This window comes from Odontesthes bonariensis, chromosome 13 (assembly GCF_027942865.1).
Source record: "Odontesthes bonariensis isolate fOdoBon6 chromosome 13, fOdoBon6.hap1, whole genome shotgun sequence".
Taxonomy (NCBI): domain Eukaryota; kingdom Metazoa; phylum Chordata; class Actinopteri; order Atheriniformes; family Atherinopsidae; genus Odontesthes; species Odontesthes bonariensis.
In genome coordinates, this window is record NC_134518.1 from 38,298,856 (window position 1) to 38,318,560 (window position 19,705).

At 47.6% G+C, this 19,705-nt stretch overlaps 1 protein-coding gene across 2 annotated transcripts in view; it reads left to right on the forward strand.

Moving 5' to 3' along the window:
• The window catches only part of LOC142398067 (phospholipid-transporting ATPase ABCA1-like), an 84,136-nt gene that overhangs the window by 15,686 nt on the left and 48,745 nt on the right, over positions 1-19,705 (forward strand). For both annotated transcript variants that reach the window (XM_075482037.1, XM_075482038.1), the window contains exons 4-7: positions 1,806-1,947; positions 3,882-4,000; positions 14,139-14,260; positions 17,263-17,466. In XM_075482037.1, the coding sequence (XP_075338152.1) occupies positions 1,806-1,947; positions 3,882-4,000; positions 14,139-14,260; positions 17,263-17,466 (587 nt within the window). The remainder of the gene's footprint in view (positions 1-1,805; positions 1,948-3,881; positions 4,001-14,138; positions 14,261-17,262; positions 17,467-19,705) is intronic.

A 19,705-nucleotide genomic window follows, 5' to 3' on the forward strand; every position in this document is an offset into this window, starting at 1 on the left:
AGATGGATAGATGGATTGATGGGATGGATAGATGGGAGGGATGGATAGATGGGAGGGATGGATAGATTGGAGGGATGGATAGATGGGATGGATAGATGGATAGATGGATTGATGGGATGGATAGATGGGAGGGATGGATAGATGGGATGGATGGATAGATGGAGGGATGGATTGATGGGATGGATAGATGGGATGGAGGGATGGATAGATGGGATGGATGGATGGATGGAGGGATGGATTGATGGGATAGATGGATTGATGGGATGGAGGGATTGATGGGATGGATGGATAGATGGAGGGATTGATAGATGGGATGGATAGATGGAGGGATGGATGGATAGATGAATGGATTGATGGGATGGAGGGATTGATGGGATGGATAGATGGAGGGATGAATGGATTGATGGGATGGAGGGATGGATAGATGGAGGGATGGATAGACGGGATGGATAGATGGAGGGATGGATAGATGGGATGGATAGATGGAGGGATGGATAGATGGGATGGATAGATGGAGGGATGGATGGATAGATGAATGGATTGATGGGATGGAGGGATTGATGGGATGGATAGATGGAGGGATGAATGGATTGATGGGATGGAGGGATGGATAGATGGAGGGATGGGATGGAGGGATGGATGGAGGGATGAATGGATTGATGGGATGGAGGGATGGATAGATGGAGGGATTGATGGGATGGGTAGATGGAGGGATGAATGGAGGGATGAATGGATAGATGGATGGATGGATGGACGGACCGGCTCACATTTCCCCAGAGATGGAACTAATTCCTGAGTTGTCTCCATGTTGTTCTTGTGGATTTCCACCACAGTTGTTGTTGTTTTGTGTCCCAGGTTAGTTTCCTGTTGGAACAGCTTCTTCTTTTACTGAAAGCAGCCATTAACACCGCAGCCTGCACTGCCCCCCTCTGGTGACTGCACACAGCCGAGTTTATTCACTGCGAACCATTGATTTGTTTTGTTGCTTCTTAGTTTTACAGAAGATGAAGCTGGACTTAAATTCTTCATGAATGAAGCAGGAAACTAAACTCTCTGACGTTCGCCTGAACTCTGAGAGGAATAAGATGTGGAAGTGAGAAAACTAAACTCTCTGACGTTTGCCTGAACTCTGAGAGGAATAAGATGTGGAAGTGAGGAAACTAAACTTTCTGAACTGAGACGAGTCGTTGGAGAAGACAAGGGTGACATCACCTGTGGACTTGGGAGAACCTGCAGCTTTATCTTATCGCTGTGATTAGGAACGGGCCAGTTGGCAGTCCTAAAGGTTCCTGATAGCAGGGTCTTCGCTCAGCGTAAATCTGCGGGGCCAAAGGTTGCAGCCGTGCAGCTGCTGAGGCTCCGCTGCAGCTGATAGGGAGGTTATCTCCAGGTTCAGGCTCGCTTCCAACACAGCAGGAAGATAAAGACGATGGAACATCTGGCAGAAACGCACGTGCTGCTCAGGAAAACCACGAGGCCTCCCAAACACATCAACCGACTGCTTAATCTGATTTTATTCAACATTTCAGACTTAATGTGACGAGATCCAGATGTGTGACTGATCCCAGCTCTGATAAATGTGTTTTATTGATCAGGTTTGGTGTGATTAACAGAGCTTCATCTAATTATATCTAAAGTTCTGTTAAAGCTGAAGAAATAACCTGCAGATTAATCACCAACGTTGTGTTTTTTAGCAGCAGAACCACAAGAACCGCCTGTTTTTCTGATCCAGTTTGAGTTTAAAGTTTCCTCTGCTGCCCTGAACTACATCTCCCATCAGGCTCATGGCCACTTCCTGTCTGCAGGTCACTTTCCCAACAAGGCGATGCCGTCGGCCGGCACGCTACCCTGGCTTCAGGGCATCCTGTGCAACGCCAACAACCCCTGCTTCAGGAACCCCACCCCGGGCGAGTCTCTGGGCATCGTCGGCAACTTCAACGACTCCATGTGAGTTTGGAATCTTCTCCGGGTCACTTCCTGGGCTGTGTTCGAAACCGCATACTGCATACTACATACTGCATACTGCATACTGCATACTGCATACTACATACTACATACTAAATACTGCATACTGCATACTACATACTGCATACTGCATACTACATACTAAATACTGCATACTGCATACTGCATACTACATACTGCATACTGCATACTACATACTACATACTACATACTACATACTAAATACTGCATACTGCATACTGCATACTACATACTACATACTGCATACTGCATACTACATACTAAATACTGCATACTGCATACTGCATACTACATACTGCATACTGCATACTACATACTACATACTAAATACTGCATACTGCATACTGCATACTACATACTACATACTGCATACTGCATACTACATACTGCATACTGCATACTACATACTGCATACTACATACTACATACTAAATACTGCATACTGCATACTGCATACTACATACTACATACTACATACTGCATACTACATACTGCATACTACATACTGCATACTACATACTGCATACTAAATACTGCATACTGCATACTACATACTGCATACTACATACTACATACTACATACTAAATACTGCATACTACATACTACATACTAAATACTACATACTGCATACTACATACTACATACTACATACTAAATACTGCATACTACATACTACATACTGCATGCTGCATACTACATACTACATACAGTGTTTCCCGCAGCGCATTATAGTTAAGGCAGCCGCCTTAGCAAACTCGCACTGCCGCCTTGCCAACGTTCCCAAAAAAAAAAACGAAGTAATAATGCTTTGCCAGGCTCAGACATTAAAAGACAGCATTGATAACATTGAATTGCGACACCTACTGGTTGTTAATGTAAATAGTTAATAATGTAAATAAAAAAGTGTTACAGCTCTTAAACAGCTTCGTTATTGCTCTAACAGCCCCCGTCCCATTCCAAGTACCGTGACGATCGGCCACGTTACGTTACGTTGCATCTTGGGTAGTTTGAGTATGAGTAGTAACCTCATGATGCATACCCAACATTTAGGAGGATCTAGTATGCATCCGGGAACTTAAAAAAGTTAAAGTTAGTATGAGTAGTAGGAGAAGTATGCGGTTTCGAACACAGCCCTGGTCACTTCCTGCCCACCTGCACCGACCTTCCTTCAAACCCAGACCCCCCCGTGCAACATCTGGGGAGATGGTTCAAATAAAAACAGACAAATGGGCAAACTTAGACATTTTGAACCCAATTTTCAGACTTTCTGTTGGTTTTGAGTCCAAATCTAAAGGTGTCAGGACACTTCATCAGTGCCCCGGGGGGCTACAGGGGGCATTAACTTTTCCCAGGAGGGGGCTGATTGGCACTGTAGTCCATACACACCTACATTTGACCATATTTTACCTGCATGTGCAAAGTTTCAGGAGTTTTTGAGAAGAAAACATCCAGCAGAGCTTAGATGTTTCCTCATGTTAAAATTGGTTTAGTTCTTAGACATTATAAATGAAGACCTTAAATGATCCAGGCATAGTGAGACAAAACAATTAGCCTGGGAAAGCAGGTGCAAGATTCTCACACACACATTGTTTGGCTGATCCAGAGAACATGACGAAGCATGTTGAACCTGCTCATGTCCAATCATACTCGGTCGAGTGTGAACCAACCTATGTGAAATAATGAGTCGAATAAATACAAAATAGACCCGGAAATCAAGGCTCAGGCTGACGGATTTCCTGCGAGAGGTCTGTGGTTCTGGGTCCAGCGCTGCTATACTTCCCTTGTTACCACCAATAAATACTTTATTTAACTTGAGATTCCTCCGGCTTGTTCTTGAGCTTCCAAAGAAAGAATCGAGCTAACACTCTTCTTCTTCATGTTTGTGTCGTTGCAGAATTTCTCGCCTCTTCTCGGACGCAAAGAAGATTCTCCTGTACAGTCAGAACGATAAAAACCTGGACGGCTTCAAGGAGCTGGCTCGGGCCCTGCAGCTGCTGCAGAGCAGCCGCTCGGGTAAGAAAAGGCGGCGTTGGTGTGTCAGAGGAGCTGCTGGTTTTAGCCTGAGAAGCTGCCCCCCCCCACCACTGCTGGCTGTTTCAGGCTCGCTGAACACAAAGAATTTTGCTCCTTTGTGTGATAATTTGCTGTTTTGTGTCTCACTGTGGGGTGCGTTTATTTTCCCTACCTGTCCCGACCTGCTGCCCCCCCCCTCCTCCTCTGACTGAGCAGCAGATTTACTGTCTTTGATCTGTCGAACCGCAGCGTTTCATTGGTTCAGAGCAGATGGTGTGATTGGGGGGGGGGGGTTGGTGGAGTTTACCTGTTAATCAGTCGGGTGATCTCACCTGGTCCCATAACCAAAGGGGTCCCAGAACCAGAGATCCCAGAACCAAAGGTCCATCATTCATAGATCCCAGAACCAGGTGACGTGATCATTCAGAGATCCCAGAACCAGGTGACGTGATCATTAATAGATCCAAGAACCAGGTACCGTGATCATTCATAGATCCCAGAACCAGGTGACTTGATCATTCATAGATCCCAGAACCAGGTGACTTGATCATTCATAGATCCAATAACCAGGTACCGTGATCATTCATAGATCCCAGAACCAGGTACCGTGTTCATTCATAGATCCCAGAACCAGGTACCGTGTTCATTCATAGATCCCAGAACCAGGTGACTTGATCATTAATAGATCCCAGAACCAGGTGACTTGATCATTAATAGATCCCAGAACCAGGTGACTTGATCATTAATAGATCCCAGAACCAGGTACCATGTTCATCATACATCCCAGAACCAGGTGACTTGATCATTCATAGATCCCAGAACCAGGTACCGTGTTCATTAATAGATCCCAGAACCAGGTGACTTGATCATTCATAGATCCCAGAACCAGGTGACGTGATCATTAATAGATCCCAGAACCAGGTGACTTGATCATTCATAGATCCCAGAACCAGGTACCATGTTCATCATACATCCCAGAACCAGGTGACTTGATCATTCATAGATCCCAGAACCAGGTACTGTGATCATTCATAGATCCCAGAACCAGGTGACGTGATCATTCATAGATCCCAGAACCAGGTGACGTGATCATTAATAGATCCCAGAACCAGGTACCGTGATCATTCATAGATCCCAGAACCAGGTGACTTGATCATTCATAGATCCCAGAACCAGGTGACGTGATCATTCATAGATCCCAGAACCAGGTGACTTGATCATTCATAGATCCCAGAACCAGGTACCATGTTCATCATACATCCCAGAACCAGGTGACTTGATCATTCATAGATCCCAGAACCAGGTACTGTGATCATTCATAGATCCCAGAACCAGGTGACGTGATCATTCATAGATCCCAGAACCAGGTGACGTGATCATTAATAGATCCCAGAACCAGGTACCGTGATCATTCATAGATCCCAGAACCAGGTGACATGATCATTCAGAGATCCCAGAACCAGGTACCGTGGTCATTCACAGATCCCAGAACCAGGTACCGTGTTCATTAATAGATCCCAGAACCAGGTGACTTGATCATTCATAGATCCCAGAACCAGGTACCGTGCTCATTCACAGATCCCAGAACCAGGTACCGTGTTCATTAATAGATCCCAGAACCAGGTGACTTGATCATTCATAGATCCCAGAACCAGGTACCGTGTTCATTAATAGATCCCAGAACCAGGTGACTTGATCATTCATAGATCCCAGAACCAGGTGACTTGATCATTCATAGATCCCAGAACCAGGTGACTTGATCATTCATAGATCCCAGAACCAGGTGACGTGATCATTCATAGATCCCAGAACCAGGTGACGTGATCATTAATAGATCCCAGAACCAGGTACCGTGATCATTCATAGATCCCAGAACCAGGTACCGTGATCATTCATAGATCCCAGAACCAGGTGACATGATCATTCAGAGATCCCAGAACCAGGTACCGGGATCATTAATAGATCCCAGAACCAGGTGACTTGGTCATTCATAGATCCCAGAACCAGGTGACATGATCATTCATAGATCCCAGGACCGGGTACCGGGATCATTCATAGATCCCAGAACAGGGTACCGGGATCATTCATAGATCCCAGAACCAGAACCAGGTGACATGATCATTCATAGATCCCAGAACCGGGTACCGGGATCATTCATAGATCCCAGAACCGGGTACCGGGATCATTCATAGATCCCAGAACCAGGTTCTGGGATCATTCATAGATCCCAGAACCAGGTGACGTGATCATTCATAGATCCCAGAACCAGGTGACGTGATCATTAATAGATCCCAGAACCAGGTACCGTGATCATTCATAGATCCCAGAACCAGGTGACATGATCATTCAGAGATCCCAGAACCAGGTACCGTGGTCATTCACAGATCCCAGAACCAGGTACCGTGTTCATTAATAGATCCCAGAACCAGGTGACTTGATCATTCATAGATCCCAGAACCAGGTACCGTGCTCATTCACAGATCCCAGAACCAGGTACCGTGTTCATTAATAGATCCCAGAACCAGGTGACTTGATCATTCATAGATCCCAGAACCAGGTACCGTGTTCATTAATAGATCCCAGAACCAGGTGACTTGATCATTCATAGATCCCAGAACCAGGTGACTTGATCATTCATAGATCCCAGAACCAGGTGACGTGATCATTCATAGATCCCAGAACCAGGTGACGTGATCATTAATAGATCCCAGAACCAGGTACCGTGATCATTCATAGATCCCAGAACCAGGTGACATGATCATTCAGAGATCCCAGAACCAGGTACCGGGATCATTAATAGATCCCAGAACCAGGTGACATGATCATTCATAGATCCCAGGACCGGGTACCGGGATCATTCATAGATCCCAGAACAGGGTACCGGGATCATTCATAGATCCCAGAACCAGGTGACATGATCATTCATAGATCCCAGGACCGGGTACCGGGATCATTCATAGATCCCAGAACAGGGTACCGGGATCATTCATAGATCCCAGAACCAGAACCAGGTGACATGATCATTCATAGATCCCAGAACCGGGTACCGGGATCATTCATAGATCCCAGAACCAGATACCGGGATCATTCACAGATCCCAGAACCAGATACCGGGATCATTCACAGATCCCAGAACCAGGTACCGGGATCATTCAAGGTCCCGACACCAAAGAGGCCCCTGAACCCTCAGAGGCCGCCCCCCCCCTGCAGAGGAACAAAACAAACCCCCTCAGTGATGTTTTAGTTGGGTCCCCGTCGCCCTTTTCTCTTCCACCTGATGGTCCTTCAGTGATCATCTTATGAAGGTTCAGAGGTGGATCCTCCTCTGTTTCAGGAGCAGCTTAACAAAGATGTCTGTTTCCACTGAAAAGTTGGATCTGATGTGTGAAACAGGCTTTTGTGGTGCTTCTGTTCACTCCTGGTTACACTCCGGGTTACACTCCCGGTTAAACTGCCGGTTAAACTGCCGGTTAAACTGCCGGTTACACTCCGGGTTACACTCCTGGTTACACTCCGGGTTACACTGCCGGTTACACTCCGGGTTACACTCCGGGTTACACTCCCGGTTAAACTGCCGGTTAAACTGCCGGTTAAACTGCCGGTTACACTCCGGGTTACACTCCGGGTTACACTGCCGGTTACACTCCGGGTTACACTCCGGGTTACACTCCGGGTTAAACTGCCGGTTACACTCCGGGTTACACTCCGGGTTACACTCCGGGTTACACTCCGGGTTACACTCCCGGTTACACTCCGGGTTAAACTGCCGGTTACACTCCGGGTTACACTCCCGGTTACACTCCCGGTTAAACTGCCGGTTACACTCCGGGTTACACTCCCGGTTACACTCCCGGTTACACTCCCGGTTAAACTGCCGGTTACACTCCGGGTTACACTCCGGGTTACACTCCGGGTTACACTCCCGGTTACACTCCGGGTTACACTCCCGGTTAAACTGCCGGTTACACTCCGGGTTACACTCCGGGTTACACTCCGGGTTACACTCCGGGTTACACTCCCGGTTACACTCCGGGTTACACTCCCGGTTAAACTGCCGGTTACACTCCGGGTTACACTCCGGGTTAAACTCCGGGTTACACTCCGGGTTACACTCCGGGTTACACTCCGGGTTACACTCCCGGTTACACTCCGGGTTACACTCCGGGTTACACTCCCGGTTAAACTGCCGGTTACACTCCGGGTTACACTCCCGGTTAAACTGCCGGTTACACTCCGGGTTACACTCCGGGTTACACTCCCGGTTAAACTGCCGGTTACACTCCGGGTTACACTCCGGGTTAAACTCCGGGTTACACTCCGGGTTACACTCCGGGTTAAACTGCCGGTTACACTCCGGGTTACACTCCGGGTTACACTCCCGGTTACACTCCGGGTTACACTCCGGGTTACACTCCGGGTTAAACTGCCGGTTACACTCCGGGTTACACTCCGGGTTACACTCCCGGTTAAACTGCCGGTTACACTCCGGGTTACACTCCGGGTTAAACTCCCGGTTACACTCCGGGTTACACTCCCGGTTACACTCCGGGTCACACTCTTCTGGTTACACTCCGGGTCACACTCTTCTGGTTAAACTCTTCTGGTTACACTCTTCTGGTTACACTCCCGGTTAAACTCTTCTGGTTAAACTCCCGGTTAAACTCTTCTGGTTAAACTCCCGGTTAAACTCTTCTGGTTACACTCCCGGTTAAACTCTTCTGGTTAAACTCTTCTGGTTAAACTCCCGGTTAAACTAAACAGCAGCTCTTCTTCTTCTTGTGTTTCTGTCACTTCTCCCTGAGGCCCCGGGTCTCCCGCTGAGCGTCACCGAGTTCAAACAGCTGAGTCCACATCAGTCGGGCTGATGTAACCAGCGGCTCGCTGCGGTTCTGACCCGTCAGCGGGGGCCCGTCGGGCTCTGTGATTGGAGCAGACGGGTCGCCCAGCAGGACCTCATTTGGCCAATCATCATCAGTGAGAGCTGCTGATGTCAGACAGCTGGACCTGATCACAGCGGGCTTTCTGTCCCCGAGAGGCCCCCGTACCTCAGGAACAGAACCCAGCCAATCAGTGAAGCAGGAACAGAACCCAGCCTATCAGTGAAGCAGGAACAGAACCCAGCCAATCAGTGAAGCAGGAACAGAACCCAGCCTATCAGTGAAGCAGAAACAGAACCCAGCCAATCAGTGAAGCAGGAACAGAACCCAGCCAATCAGTGAAGCAGGAACAGAACCCAGCCAATCAGTGAAGCAGGAACAGAACCCAGCCAATCAGTGAAGCAGAAACAGAACCCAGCCTATCAGTGAAGCAGGAACAGAACCCAGCCAATCAGTGAAGCAGGAACAGAACCCAGCCTATCAGTGAAGCAGAAACAGAACCCAGCCTATCAGTGAAGCAGGACCAGAACCCAGCCAATCAGTGAAGCAGGACCAGAACCCAGCCAATCAGTGAAGCAGAAACAGAACCCAGCCTATCAGTGAAGCAGAAACAGAACCCAGCCAATCAGTGAAGCAGGAACAGAACCCAGCCTATCAGTGAAGCAGAAACAGAACCCAGCCTATCAGTGAAGCAGGAACAGAACCCAGCCAATCAGTGAAGCAGAAACAGAACCCAGCCAATCAGTGAAGCAGGAACAGAACCCAGCCTATCAGTGAAGCAGAAACAGAACCCAGCCAATCAGTGAAGCAGGACCAGAACCCAGCCAATCAGTGACGCAGGAACAGAACCCAGCCAATCAGTGACGCAGGAACAGAACCCAGCCTATCAGTGAAGAAGAAACAGAACCCAGCCAATCAGTGAAGCAGGAACAGAACCCAGCCAATCAGTGAAGCAGGAACAGAACCCAGCCTATCAGTGAAGAAGAAACAGAACCCAGCCAATCAGTGAAGCAGGAACAGAACCCAGCCTATCAGTGAAGCAGGAACAGAACCCAGCCAATCAGTGAAGCAGAAACAGAACCCAGCCTATCAGTGAAGCAGAAACAGAACCCAGCCAATCAGTGAAGCAGGAACAGAACCCAGCCAATCAGTGAAGCAGGAACAGAACCCAGCCTATCAGTGAAGAAGAAACAGAACCCAGCCAATCAGTGAAGCAGGAACAGAACCCAGCCTATCAGTGAAGAAGAAACAGAACCCAGCCAATCAGTGAAGCAGGAACAGAACCCAGCCTATCAGTGAAGCAGAAACAGAACCCAGCCTATCAGTGAAGCAGAAACAGAACCCAGCCAATCAGTGAAGCAGAAACAGAACCCAGCCAATCAGTGAAGCAGGAACAGAACCCAGCCTATCAGTGAAGAAGAAACAGAACCCAGCCAATCAGTGAAGCAGGAACAGAACCCAGCCTATCAGTGAAGCAGAAACAGAACCCAGCCTATCAGTGAAGCAGAAACAGAACCCAGCCTATCAGTGAAGCAGAAACAGAACCCAGCCAATCAGTGAAGCAGGAACAGAACCCAGCCAATCAGTGAAGCAGGAACAGAACCCAGCCAATCAGTGAAGCAGGACCAGAACCCAGCCAATCAGTGAAGCAGGACCAGAACCCAGCCAATCAGTGAAGCAGGAACAGAACCCAGCCTATCAGTGAAGCAGGAACAGAACCCAGCCAATCAGTGAAGCAGGAACAGAACCCAGCCAATCAGTGAAGCAGGAACAGAACCCAGCCTATCAGTGAAGCAGGAACAGAACCCAGCCAATCAGTGAAGCAGGAACAGAACCCAGCCAATCAGTGAAGAAGAAACAGAACCCAGCCTATCAGTGAAGCAGAAACAGAACCCAGCCTATCAGTGAAGCAGGAACAGAACCCAGCCTATCAGTGAAGCAGGAACAGAACCCAGCCTATCAGTGAAGCAGGAACAGAACCCAGCCAATCAGTGAAGAAGAAACAGAACCCAGCCAATCAGTGAAGCAGGAACAGAACCCAGCCAATCAGTGAAGAAGAAACAGAACCCAGCCTATCAGTGAAGAAGAAACAGAACCCAGCCAATCAGTGAAGCAGGAACAGAACCCAGCCTATCAGTGAAGCAGGAACAGAACCCAGCCAATCAGTGAAGAAGAAACAGAACCCAGCCTATCAGTGAAGCAGGAACAGAACCCAGCCTATCAGTGAAGCAGGAACAGAACCCAGCCAATCAGTGAAGCAGGAACAGAACCCAGCCAATCAGTGAAGCAGGAACAGAACCCAGCCAATCAGTGAAGCAGGAACAGAACCCAGCCAATCAGTGAAGCAGGAACAGAACCCAGCCAATCAGTGAAGCAGGAACAGAACCCAGCCAATCAGTGAAGCAGAAACAGAACCCAGCCAATCAGTGAAGCAGGAACAGAACCCAGCCTATCAGTGAAGCAGAAACAGAACCCAGCCAATCAGTGAAGCAGGAACAGAACCCAGCCTATCAGTGAAGCAGGAACAGAACCCAGCCTATCAGTGAAGCAGAAACAGAACCCAGCCAATCAGTGAAGCAGGAACAGAACCCAGCCTATCAGTGAAGCAGAAACAGAACCCAGCCAATCAGTGAAGCAGAAACAGAACCCAGCCAATCAGTGAAGCAGGAACAGAACCCAGCCAATCAGTGAAGCAGAAACAGAACCCAGCCAATCAGTGAAGCAGAAACAGAACCCAGCCAATCAGGGAAGCTTCTGAACAAGGTTCTGATGCTGTTTGAGTTGTTAATGAAGCAGCAGGTTCAAACGCCATCAGACTCATCAGGCCCGTAGCCAGGGTTTAGCTTGGGGGGGGGGGTTTCTTTTTGTATATTTTTGGGACTTTGTTCTTGGGGGGTCCAGGTGCCCCCCTGGAAAATTTTGAAAATTCAACCCTCTGAAATGGCATTTCCTGCGTTTTTGAGAGTATTTCAAAGTAAGAAACTGAGACTGTAGATAACTGTTCCAGGCAGTATTTATTCAAAGAATGTATACATTTTCGATGAAGAATACGAATTCAATATATACGTTTTTGTAATGCCTCCACCTGCATCTTTTTAGACTTTGTAGAACACCCCCTGCCTACGGGCCTTCTTTGCAGCGTCTTAAGAATAATTTGCTAGGCTACTTAGGGGCACTTTACACGGAAACAAAAACGGGTTAAAACCTTTTTGCGGATGCACTTTATCGTTTAGATGGTAACGGCGTTTTGGGGGGATTAAACTGCAAAAAAGTGAAACTGCCCTCCGGAGTGGAATTCTTGAACTTTGAAATTCTGTCGAGTGGCTGTTCCCATAAATCCGTGCAAATGTTCGTAATTACCCCCCGAAGAAGTTGTATTAATGTTTTCACACGTGTGGTCTATCTGCTCATTATACACCGTTTCTCCAAAATCATTTTGATCGATGAAATACTGTGTTCATTGGTGTTTTCATTCAAACATGTTATAACAACCCTTAATGTGTAGACTACTGTACATCATAAGTAAGGAATCCATGCGCCGCGCGTATCAGTAACTGTTAACTCATCACCTGCCGCGACCGGACTTCTCTGGACTGTGGGGGGGTTCGTCCGAAGCCCCCCTGCCTACGGGCCTGCTCATGGCGACCGCCGGGACGTTCCTCAGAACTACGCAGTTTCATGTCCGTAACGATCAGTTATCTGCAGAACATTCAGAGCCAGTTTAACTGGAAGTTCTGGAGTAGAATTTTAGATAAAAACTTCTTATTTCTGCATCAGATGCAGAGAACCCTGAATCAGCTGACCCGGTTTTCCTGGTGAACAACCCGACTCTTCTGTTCTGTTTAAGCAGGACCAGAGGGTTCTGATCCCACCCGCCCACGCAGTGAAACTGCCCTTTAAACAGCAGAAAGGTTCTTTCAGGCGAGGCGCCTGTTCAGACCTGCAGAAGAAGAAAGGTGCAGGAAGGGGTGGGCGTGCACGGGGGGGTTTCATGCAAACGGCTCGTTCTGAGTGGAAAGTTTACAGGCGTGCGACAACACGCCGCTCCGAGGCTCTTCCACGCCAAACACAGCCTGTTTACATCCAGCCACACGCCCAAATATGGCCAGCGCGTCCTGTGACGGCAGCGGCGTCTTCTTCTTCTTTGATTAGACCTGCGAGCGGCTCGGGTGGTTCAGCCCGACACCAGCCGGAGGAATCAGGGCTGTGTTCGAAACCGCATGCTACATACTTCCATGCTACATGCTACATACTACATACTGCATACTGCATACTACATACTGCATACTACATACTGCATACTGCATACTACATACTGCATACTGCATACTACATACTGCATACTCATTGATCAGACAGTATGCAGAGCGTTTACCCACAATGCATTTCGCTCCTGCCCGAGCCGAAATCAGCCGGCCTGAAGCTGATTTCCCTTAAGCTCTAAACTCTGTAAACTTTAGCAACATTTGAAACATTTTCAGGCGAGAAAGTAGTCGTTTAGATCCCCAACGTGTTGAAAACCTGACAAAATACCGGCTGTTTACCATTTTGTTCCCACGAATTCAGTGCTACTAAAGCTAGCCGCAGTGAGCAACGCACTTCCTGTTATTTTCACAAAATAAAATACCCGTTGCCTTTTATCATAGGGAAAGCCATTACCATACAATTGGTGCTTTTGTTTTGAAAACAGGAAGTGAACCTACACTCGTTGTAGCTAGCTTGAAACTGCCGTTTTGACAGGAAATGACGATCGGTGACGTCACGTTACGTTGCATCTTGGGTAGTTTGAGTATGAGTAGTAACCTCATGATGCATACCCAACATTTAGGAGAATCTAGTATGCATCTGGGAACTTAAAAAAAGTTAAAGTTAGTAGGAGAAGTAGGAGAAGTAGGCGGTTTTGAACACAGCCCAGGTCTCAGATTCTGTTCTGATGCTCCAGACTTTGGGGGGAAGTGTGAATAATAACGCCTGTTTTTACCTCCCTGAGTCGTGTCTGCAGGCTTCCACCAATCAGAGAGCAGATCAGTGTAACCTGAGCCAGGATAGTTTGAATTAAAACATCTTATCAGCTTCTGTTTGAGTGAATCTGACTGAAAACCGAGAGCAGAAACATGTCAGAAAGTGGTTCGGCTGTGGGACGTTACCACGGCGTCGCGGGGACCGGCCTGCGCACGTTAGCGCACAAAGGCCAAAGGATTTACAGGAGGAGGCGTCGGGTTTCTCTGACCCACTCTGTTTGTCTGCTTTTCCTCCCACAGGCTTCAAGTTGAAGCATTTCCTGCGAGACAATGAGACTCTGTCCAGCTTTCTGCTGAGGAACGCCTCCTTCCCCGAACACAGCGTCCATCAGATCACAGAGGCCGACGTCAACCTGGAGAAGGTGAGGGGTTCTGCACATGCTCAGTGTGCACATGTTCTGCACATGCTCAGTGTGCACATGTTCTGCACATGCTCAGTCTGCACATGTTCTGCACATGCTCAGTCTGCACATGTTCTGCACATGCTCAGTCTGCACATGTTCTGCACATGCTCAGTCTGTGTTCGAAACCGCATACTGCAAACTACATACTACCAGAGAGTCTCTATTATGAGGAGAGGGAAAACTGGCGGCTATTTCCGGGTGGTACTGCACTCTAGGGGCGCCAACGAAGCAGTGCAGAGCACGCCGAACTCTGTGGTGGTACTATGAAATCCACCTTACATGCAGCCATTGCTTTGGATATAATTTTTTATATTTTTTCATTTTAATTTTCCTAAAGGCAGGATAAATTATCCTTTCAAACGGCACTTGGTTTGATTTTTTAGACTCACTAGATTTGTTTAAAATACACATTTATTGTCAGTATTGCATCCCGAGTGACGTCACGCATGTGGCATCACTTTACGGCATGGTCAGTCCTAGCGCTGAGCTAGCAGAGAGGTGTTAGCTCAAATAGTTACAGATTTCAGCACAGCCCTTTTACATACTCTCTGACTAGCCTCTGGTTTAGCTTTGGTTGTTGTTAGCGGCACCAGGTTAGCACTCTGGCACAGTGGACGAGTGCCGTAAAGCAGCCGGTCGTAATCAGCCGTGCGTTCTTCAGATTCCGTTAGCTAGATGCTAGCGGATACTGACTCGCAAATGCCAGACCTGTAAGAAAACAGAAAGCTATAACTCCCAGGTTATTGTACTTTTGATATAAATCCACATCCCTCTGTCAGAAATCACAGTATTATTTTCAGGTTTCAGCCGCTAGCGGGGACATTTTTTGAGTTATTAGCGCCAGCCCTATGGAAAATGGTCATTCTGCACTCGCTCGCCAGCGCCCCCAGAGAAAATCAACTGAACTGCAGCCAAATTTTTTATAATGGGGCGAATAGGAAGCGGAACGGCTGTCTGTAAAAGGGCTGTGATACTACATACTGCATACTGCATACTACATACTGCATACTGCATACTACATACTGCATACTGCAAACTACATACTGCATACTACATACTGCATACTGCATACTACATACTACATACTGCATACTGCATACTACATACTACATACTGCAAACTACATACTGCATACTACATACTACATACTACATACTGCATACTACATACTGCATACTGCATACTACATACTACATACTGCATACTACATACTACATACTGCATACTGCAAACTACATACTGCATACTACATACTGCATACTGCATACTACATACTACATACTGCATACTGCATACTACATACTGCAAACTACATACTGCATACTGCATACTGCATACTTCATACTGCAAACTACATACTGCATACTACATACTGCATACTACATACTGCATACTACAAACTGCATACTACAAACTGCATACTGCATACTACATACTACATACTGCATACTACATACTGCATACTACATACTACATACTGCATACTGCAAACTACATACTGCATACTACATACTGCATACTGCATACTGCATACTACATACTACAAACTTCATACTGCATACTACATACTACATACTGCATACTACATACTGCATACTACATACTACATACTGCATACTGCAAACTACATACTGCATACTACATACTGCATACTGCATACTACATACTGCATACTGCATACTACAAACTTCATACTACAAACTACAAACTACATACTGCATACTACATACTGCATACTGCATACTACAAACTACATACTACATACTGCATACTGCATACTACATACTGCATACTACATACTACATACTACAAACTGCATACTGCATACTACATACTGCAAACTACATACTGCATACTGCATACTACATACTGCATACTTCATACTACATACTACAAACTGCATACTACAAACTACATACTACATACTCCATACTTCATACTACAAACTGCATACTACATACTTCATACTACATACTACATACTGCATACTACATACTGCATACTGCATACTACATACTGCATACTGCATACTACATACTACAAACTACATGCTACATACTCATCGATCAGACAGTATGCAGAGCGTTTACCCACAATGCATTTTGCTCCTGCCCGAGCCGAAATCAGCCGGCCTGAAGCTGATTTCTCTTAAGCTCTAAACTCTGTAAACTTTAGCAACATTTGAAACATTTTCAGGTGAGAAAGTAGTCGTTTAGATCCCCAACGTGTTGAAAACCTGACAAAATACCGGCTGTTTACAATTTTGTTCCCACGAATTCGGCGCTACTAAAGCTAGCCGCAGTGAGCTAACGCACTTCCTGTTATTTTCACAAAATAAAATATCCGTTGCCTTTTATCATAGGGAAAGCCATTACCATACAATTGGTGCTTTTGTTTTGAAAACAGGAAGTGAACCTACCCTCGTTGTAGCTAGCTTGAAACTGCCGTTTTGACAGGAAATGACGATCGGCGACGTCACGTTACGTTGCATCTTGGGTAGTTTGAGTATGAGTAGTAACCTCATGATGCATACCCAACATTTAGGAGAATCTAGTATGCATCCGGGAACTTCTCGCTTACTCAAACTCGCATACTAACTCAAAAAGTTAGAATGAGTAGTAGGAGAAGTATGCGGTTTCGAACACAGCCTTGGAATCTGGAAAACTGGAACAAAACACCAGAATGTGGAAAAGAAACCAGACACCGGGGTGACAGCCGGCAGTCCAACCTCCATGTGAGCGTTTCAGCTCAAAGACTTCCAGACAAAGTCCTGGAATATTTGGGAGCAGTTAGACTTCAGATTTTATTTTCTGAATGAAAACTACAGATTGTTTCTGATCTGGAATATTTCAGTGATAGACTGAGAGATTTTAAATGAAACGTTTGTGCGGAGTTTGGGATCGAATATGAAAAGAAGATCAAAGATGGTTTGAAAGGAGAATCTTTGGTTTGTGTCTCAGGTCCTCCTCGGAGGCTTCGGGGCCCACCTGAGGGACATGTGTCCCCGGACGGGGGGCCGGCAGAACCTGGGGGACTTTGTGAGGATCGCGGACCAGCAGGTGGTGGCGCTGGTGCAGGAGACCATCTGCCGGGTGCCGGCGGTCTGGCTGAACCGCGCCGAGGAACACTTCCTGAGCAACCTGGACTTCTTCAAGCCGGTCCGGGTAAGAGCCGCTTTGGGTCGTAGCGCCGCTCGGCGCCCTGTAGTGATGGGAAGTTCGGCTCTTTTCCGAGAGCCGGCTCTTTATTTAGGATCTTTTGTAGCCTATATTTTACCTTAACTTTGCAAAAAAAAAAACATGGTTTTTGTGTTGAAAACCCTTCTGCTTTCAGTGTTTTTATGAGAGACCTTATAATTGCCTAATTCTTTGCTTTTTATTCTGTGACAAAACCACTTTTACATTTGTTTATTTCAATTAAACTTTTTATTGCACAAATTAACAATAAACTTCAAACAAATCCACAGAACAGAACCAAACTCCTTAATTCTCACGTGAATACAAGATATAAGAGCTGGTTTGGGTTGTAACTCCGCTCGGTGCCCTGAGTCTGAGGCCGCCGTGGGGGCGTGTCCTCAGGTGACGCGGGCCAGGTGAGCTCTGTGCTCCGGGTGCGTGGGAGCAGGCGAGTCCCGGCCCGCCCGGCTCAGTTTCCGTAGCCCGGAGACACTTTTAAAGGCTTCAGCGGGGTGTCACCGAGGCCTTTTGTCTGCAGAAATCTACGAGCTGCAGCCGGACCGGTTTCCATGGCAGCAGCCGAGGTTAACTGAGGACCCGCAGGACTGTGTCCTGATCCAGAACAGCCAATCAGAGCAGAGCCTGATCCAAAACAGCCAATCAGAACCGAGTCTGATCCAAATCAGCCACTCAGAGCCCAGCCTGATCCAAATCAGCCACTCAGAGCAAAGCCTGATCCAAAACGGCCAATCAGAACCGAGTCTGATCCAAAACAGCCAATCAGAGCCGAGCCTGATCCAGAACGGCCAATCAGAGCCGAGCCTGATCCAAAACGGCCAATCAGAGCCGAGCCTGATTCAAAACAGCCACTCAGAGCCGAGCCTGATCCAGAACAGCCACTCAGAGCCGAGCCTGATCCAGAACAGCCACTCAGAACCGAGCCTGATCCAAATCAGCCACTCAGAACCGAGCCTGATCCAAATCAGCCAATCAGAGCCGAGCCTGATCCAGAACAGCCACTCGGAGCCGAGCCTGATCCAAATCAGCCACTCAGAACCTCCCACCTGGTGTTTGTCCTACAGAACCTCCCACCTGGTGTTTGTCCTGTAGAACCTCCCACCTGGTGTTTGTCCTGTAGAACCTCCCACCAGGTGTTTGTCCTGTAGAACCTCCCACCTGGTGTTTGTCCTGTAGAACCTCCCACCTGGTGTTTGTCCTGTAGAACCTCCCACCTGGTGTTTGTCCTGTAGAACCTCCCACCTGGTGTTTGTCCTGTAGAACCTCCCACCAGGTGTTTGTCCTACAGAACCTCCCACCTGGTGTTTGTCCTACAGAACCTCCCACCTGGTGTTTGTCCTGTAGAACCTCCCACCAGGTGTTTGTCCTACAGAACCTCCCACCAGGTGTTTGTCCTGTAGAACCTCCCACCAGGTGTTTGTCCTGTAGAACCTCCCACCTGGTGTTTGTCCTGTAGAACCTCCCACCTGGTGTTTGTCCTACAGAACCTCCCACCAGGTGTTTGTCCTACAGAACCTCCCACCTGGTGTTTGTCCTGTAGAACCTCCCACCTGGTGTTTGTCCTACAGAACCTCCCACCAGGTGTTTGTCCTACAGAACCTCCCACCTGGTGTTTGTCCTGTAGAACCTCCCACCTGGTGTTTGTCCTGTAGAACCTCCCACCTGGTGTTTGTCCTGTAGAACCTCCCACCAGGTGTTTGTCCTGTAGAACCTCCCACCAGGTGTTTGTCCCACGGAACCTCCCACCTGGTGTTTGTCCTGTAGAACCTCCCACCAGGTGTTTGTCCTGTAGAACCTCCCACCAGGTGTTTGTCCTACAGAACCTCCCACCTGGTGTTTGTCCTACAGAACCTCCCACCTGGTGTTTGTCCTACAGAACCTCCCACCTGGTGTTTGTCCTATAGAACCTCCCACCTGGTGTTTGTCCTGTAGAACCTCCCACCTGGTGTTTGTCCTACAGAACCTCCCACCTGGTGTTTGTCCTACAGAACCTCCCACCTGGTGTTTGTCCCACAGAACCTCCCACCAGGTGTTTGTCCTGTAGAACCTCCCACCTGGTGTTTGTCCTGTAGAACCTCCCACCAGGTGTTTGTCCTGTAGAACCTCCCACCTGGTGTTTGTCCTACAGAACCTCCCACCAGGTGTTTGTCCTACAGAACCTCCCACCAGGTGTTTGTCCCACGGAACTCCCACCAGGTGTTTGTCCTGT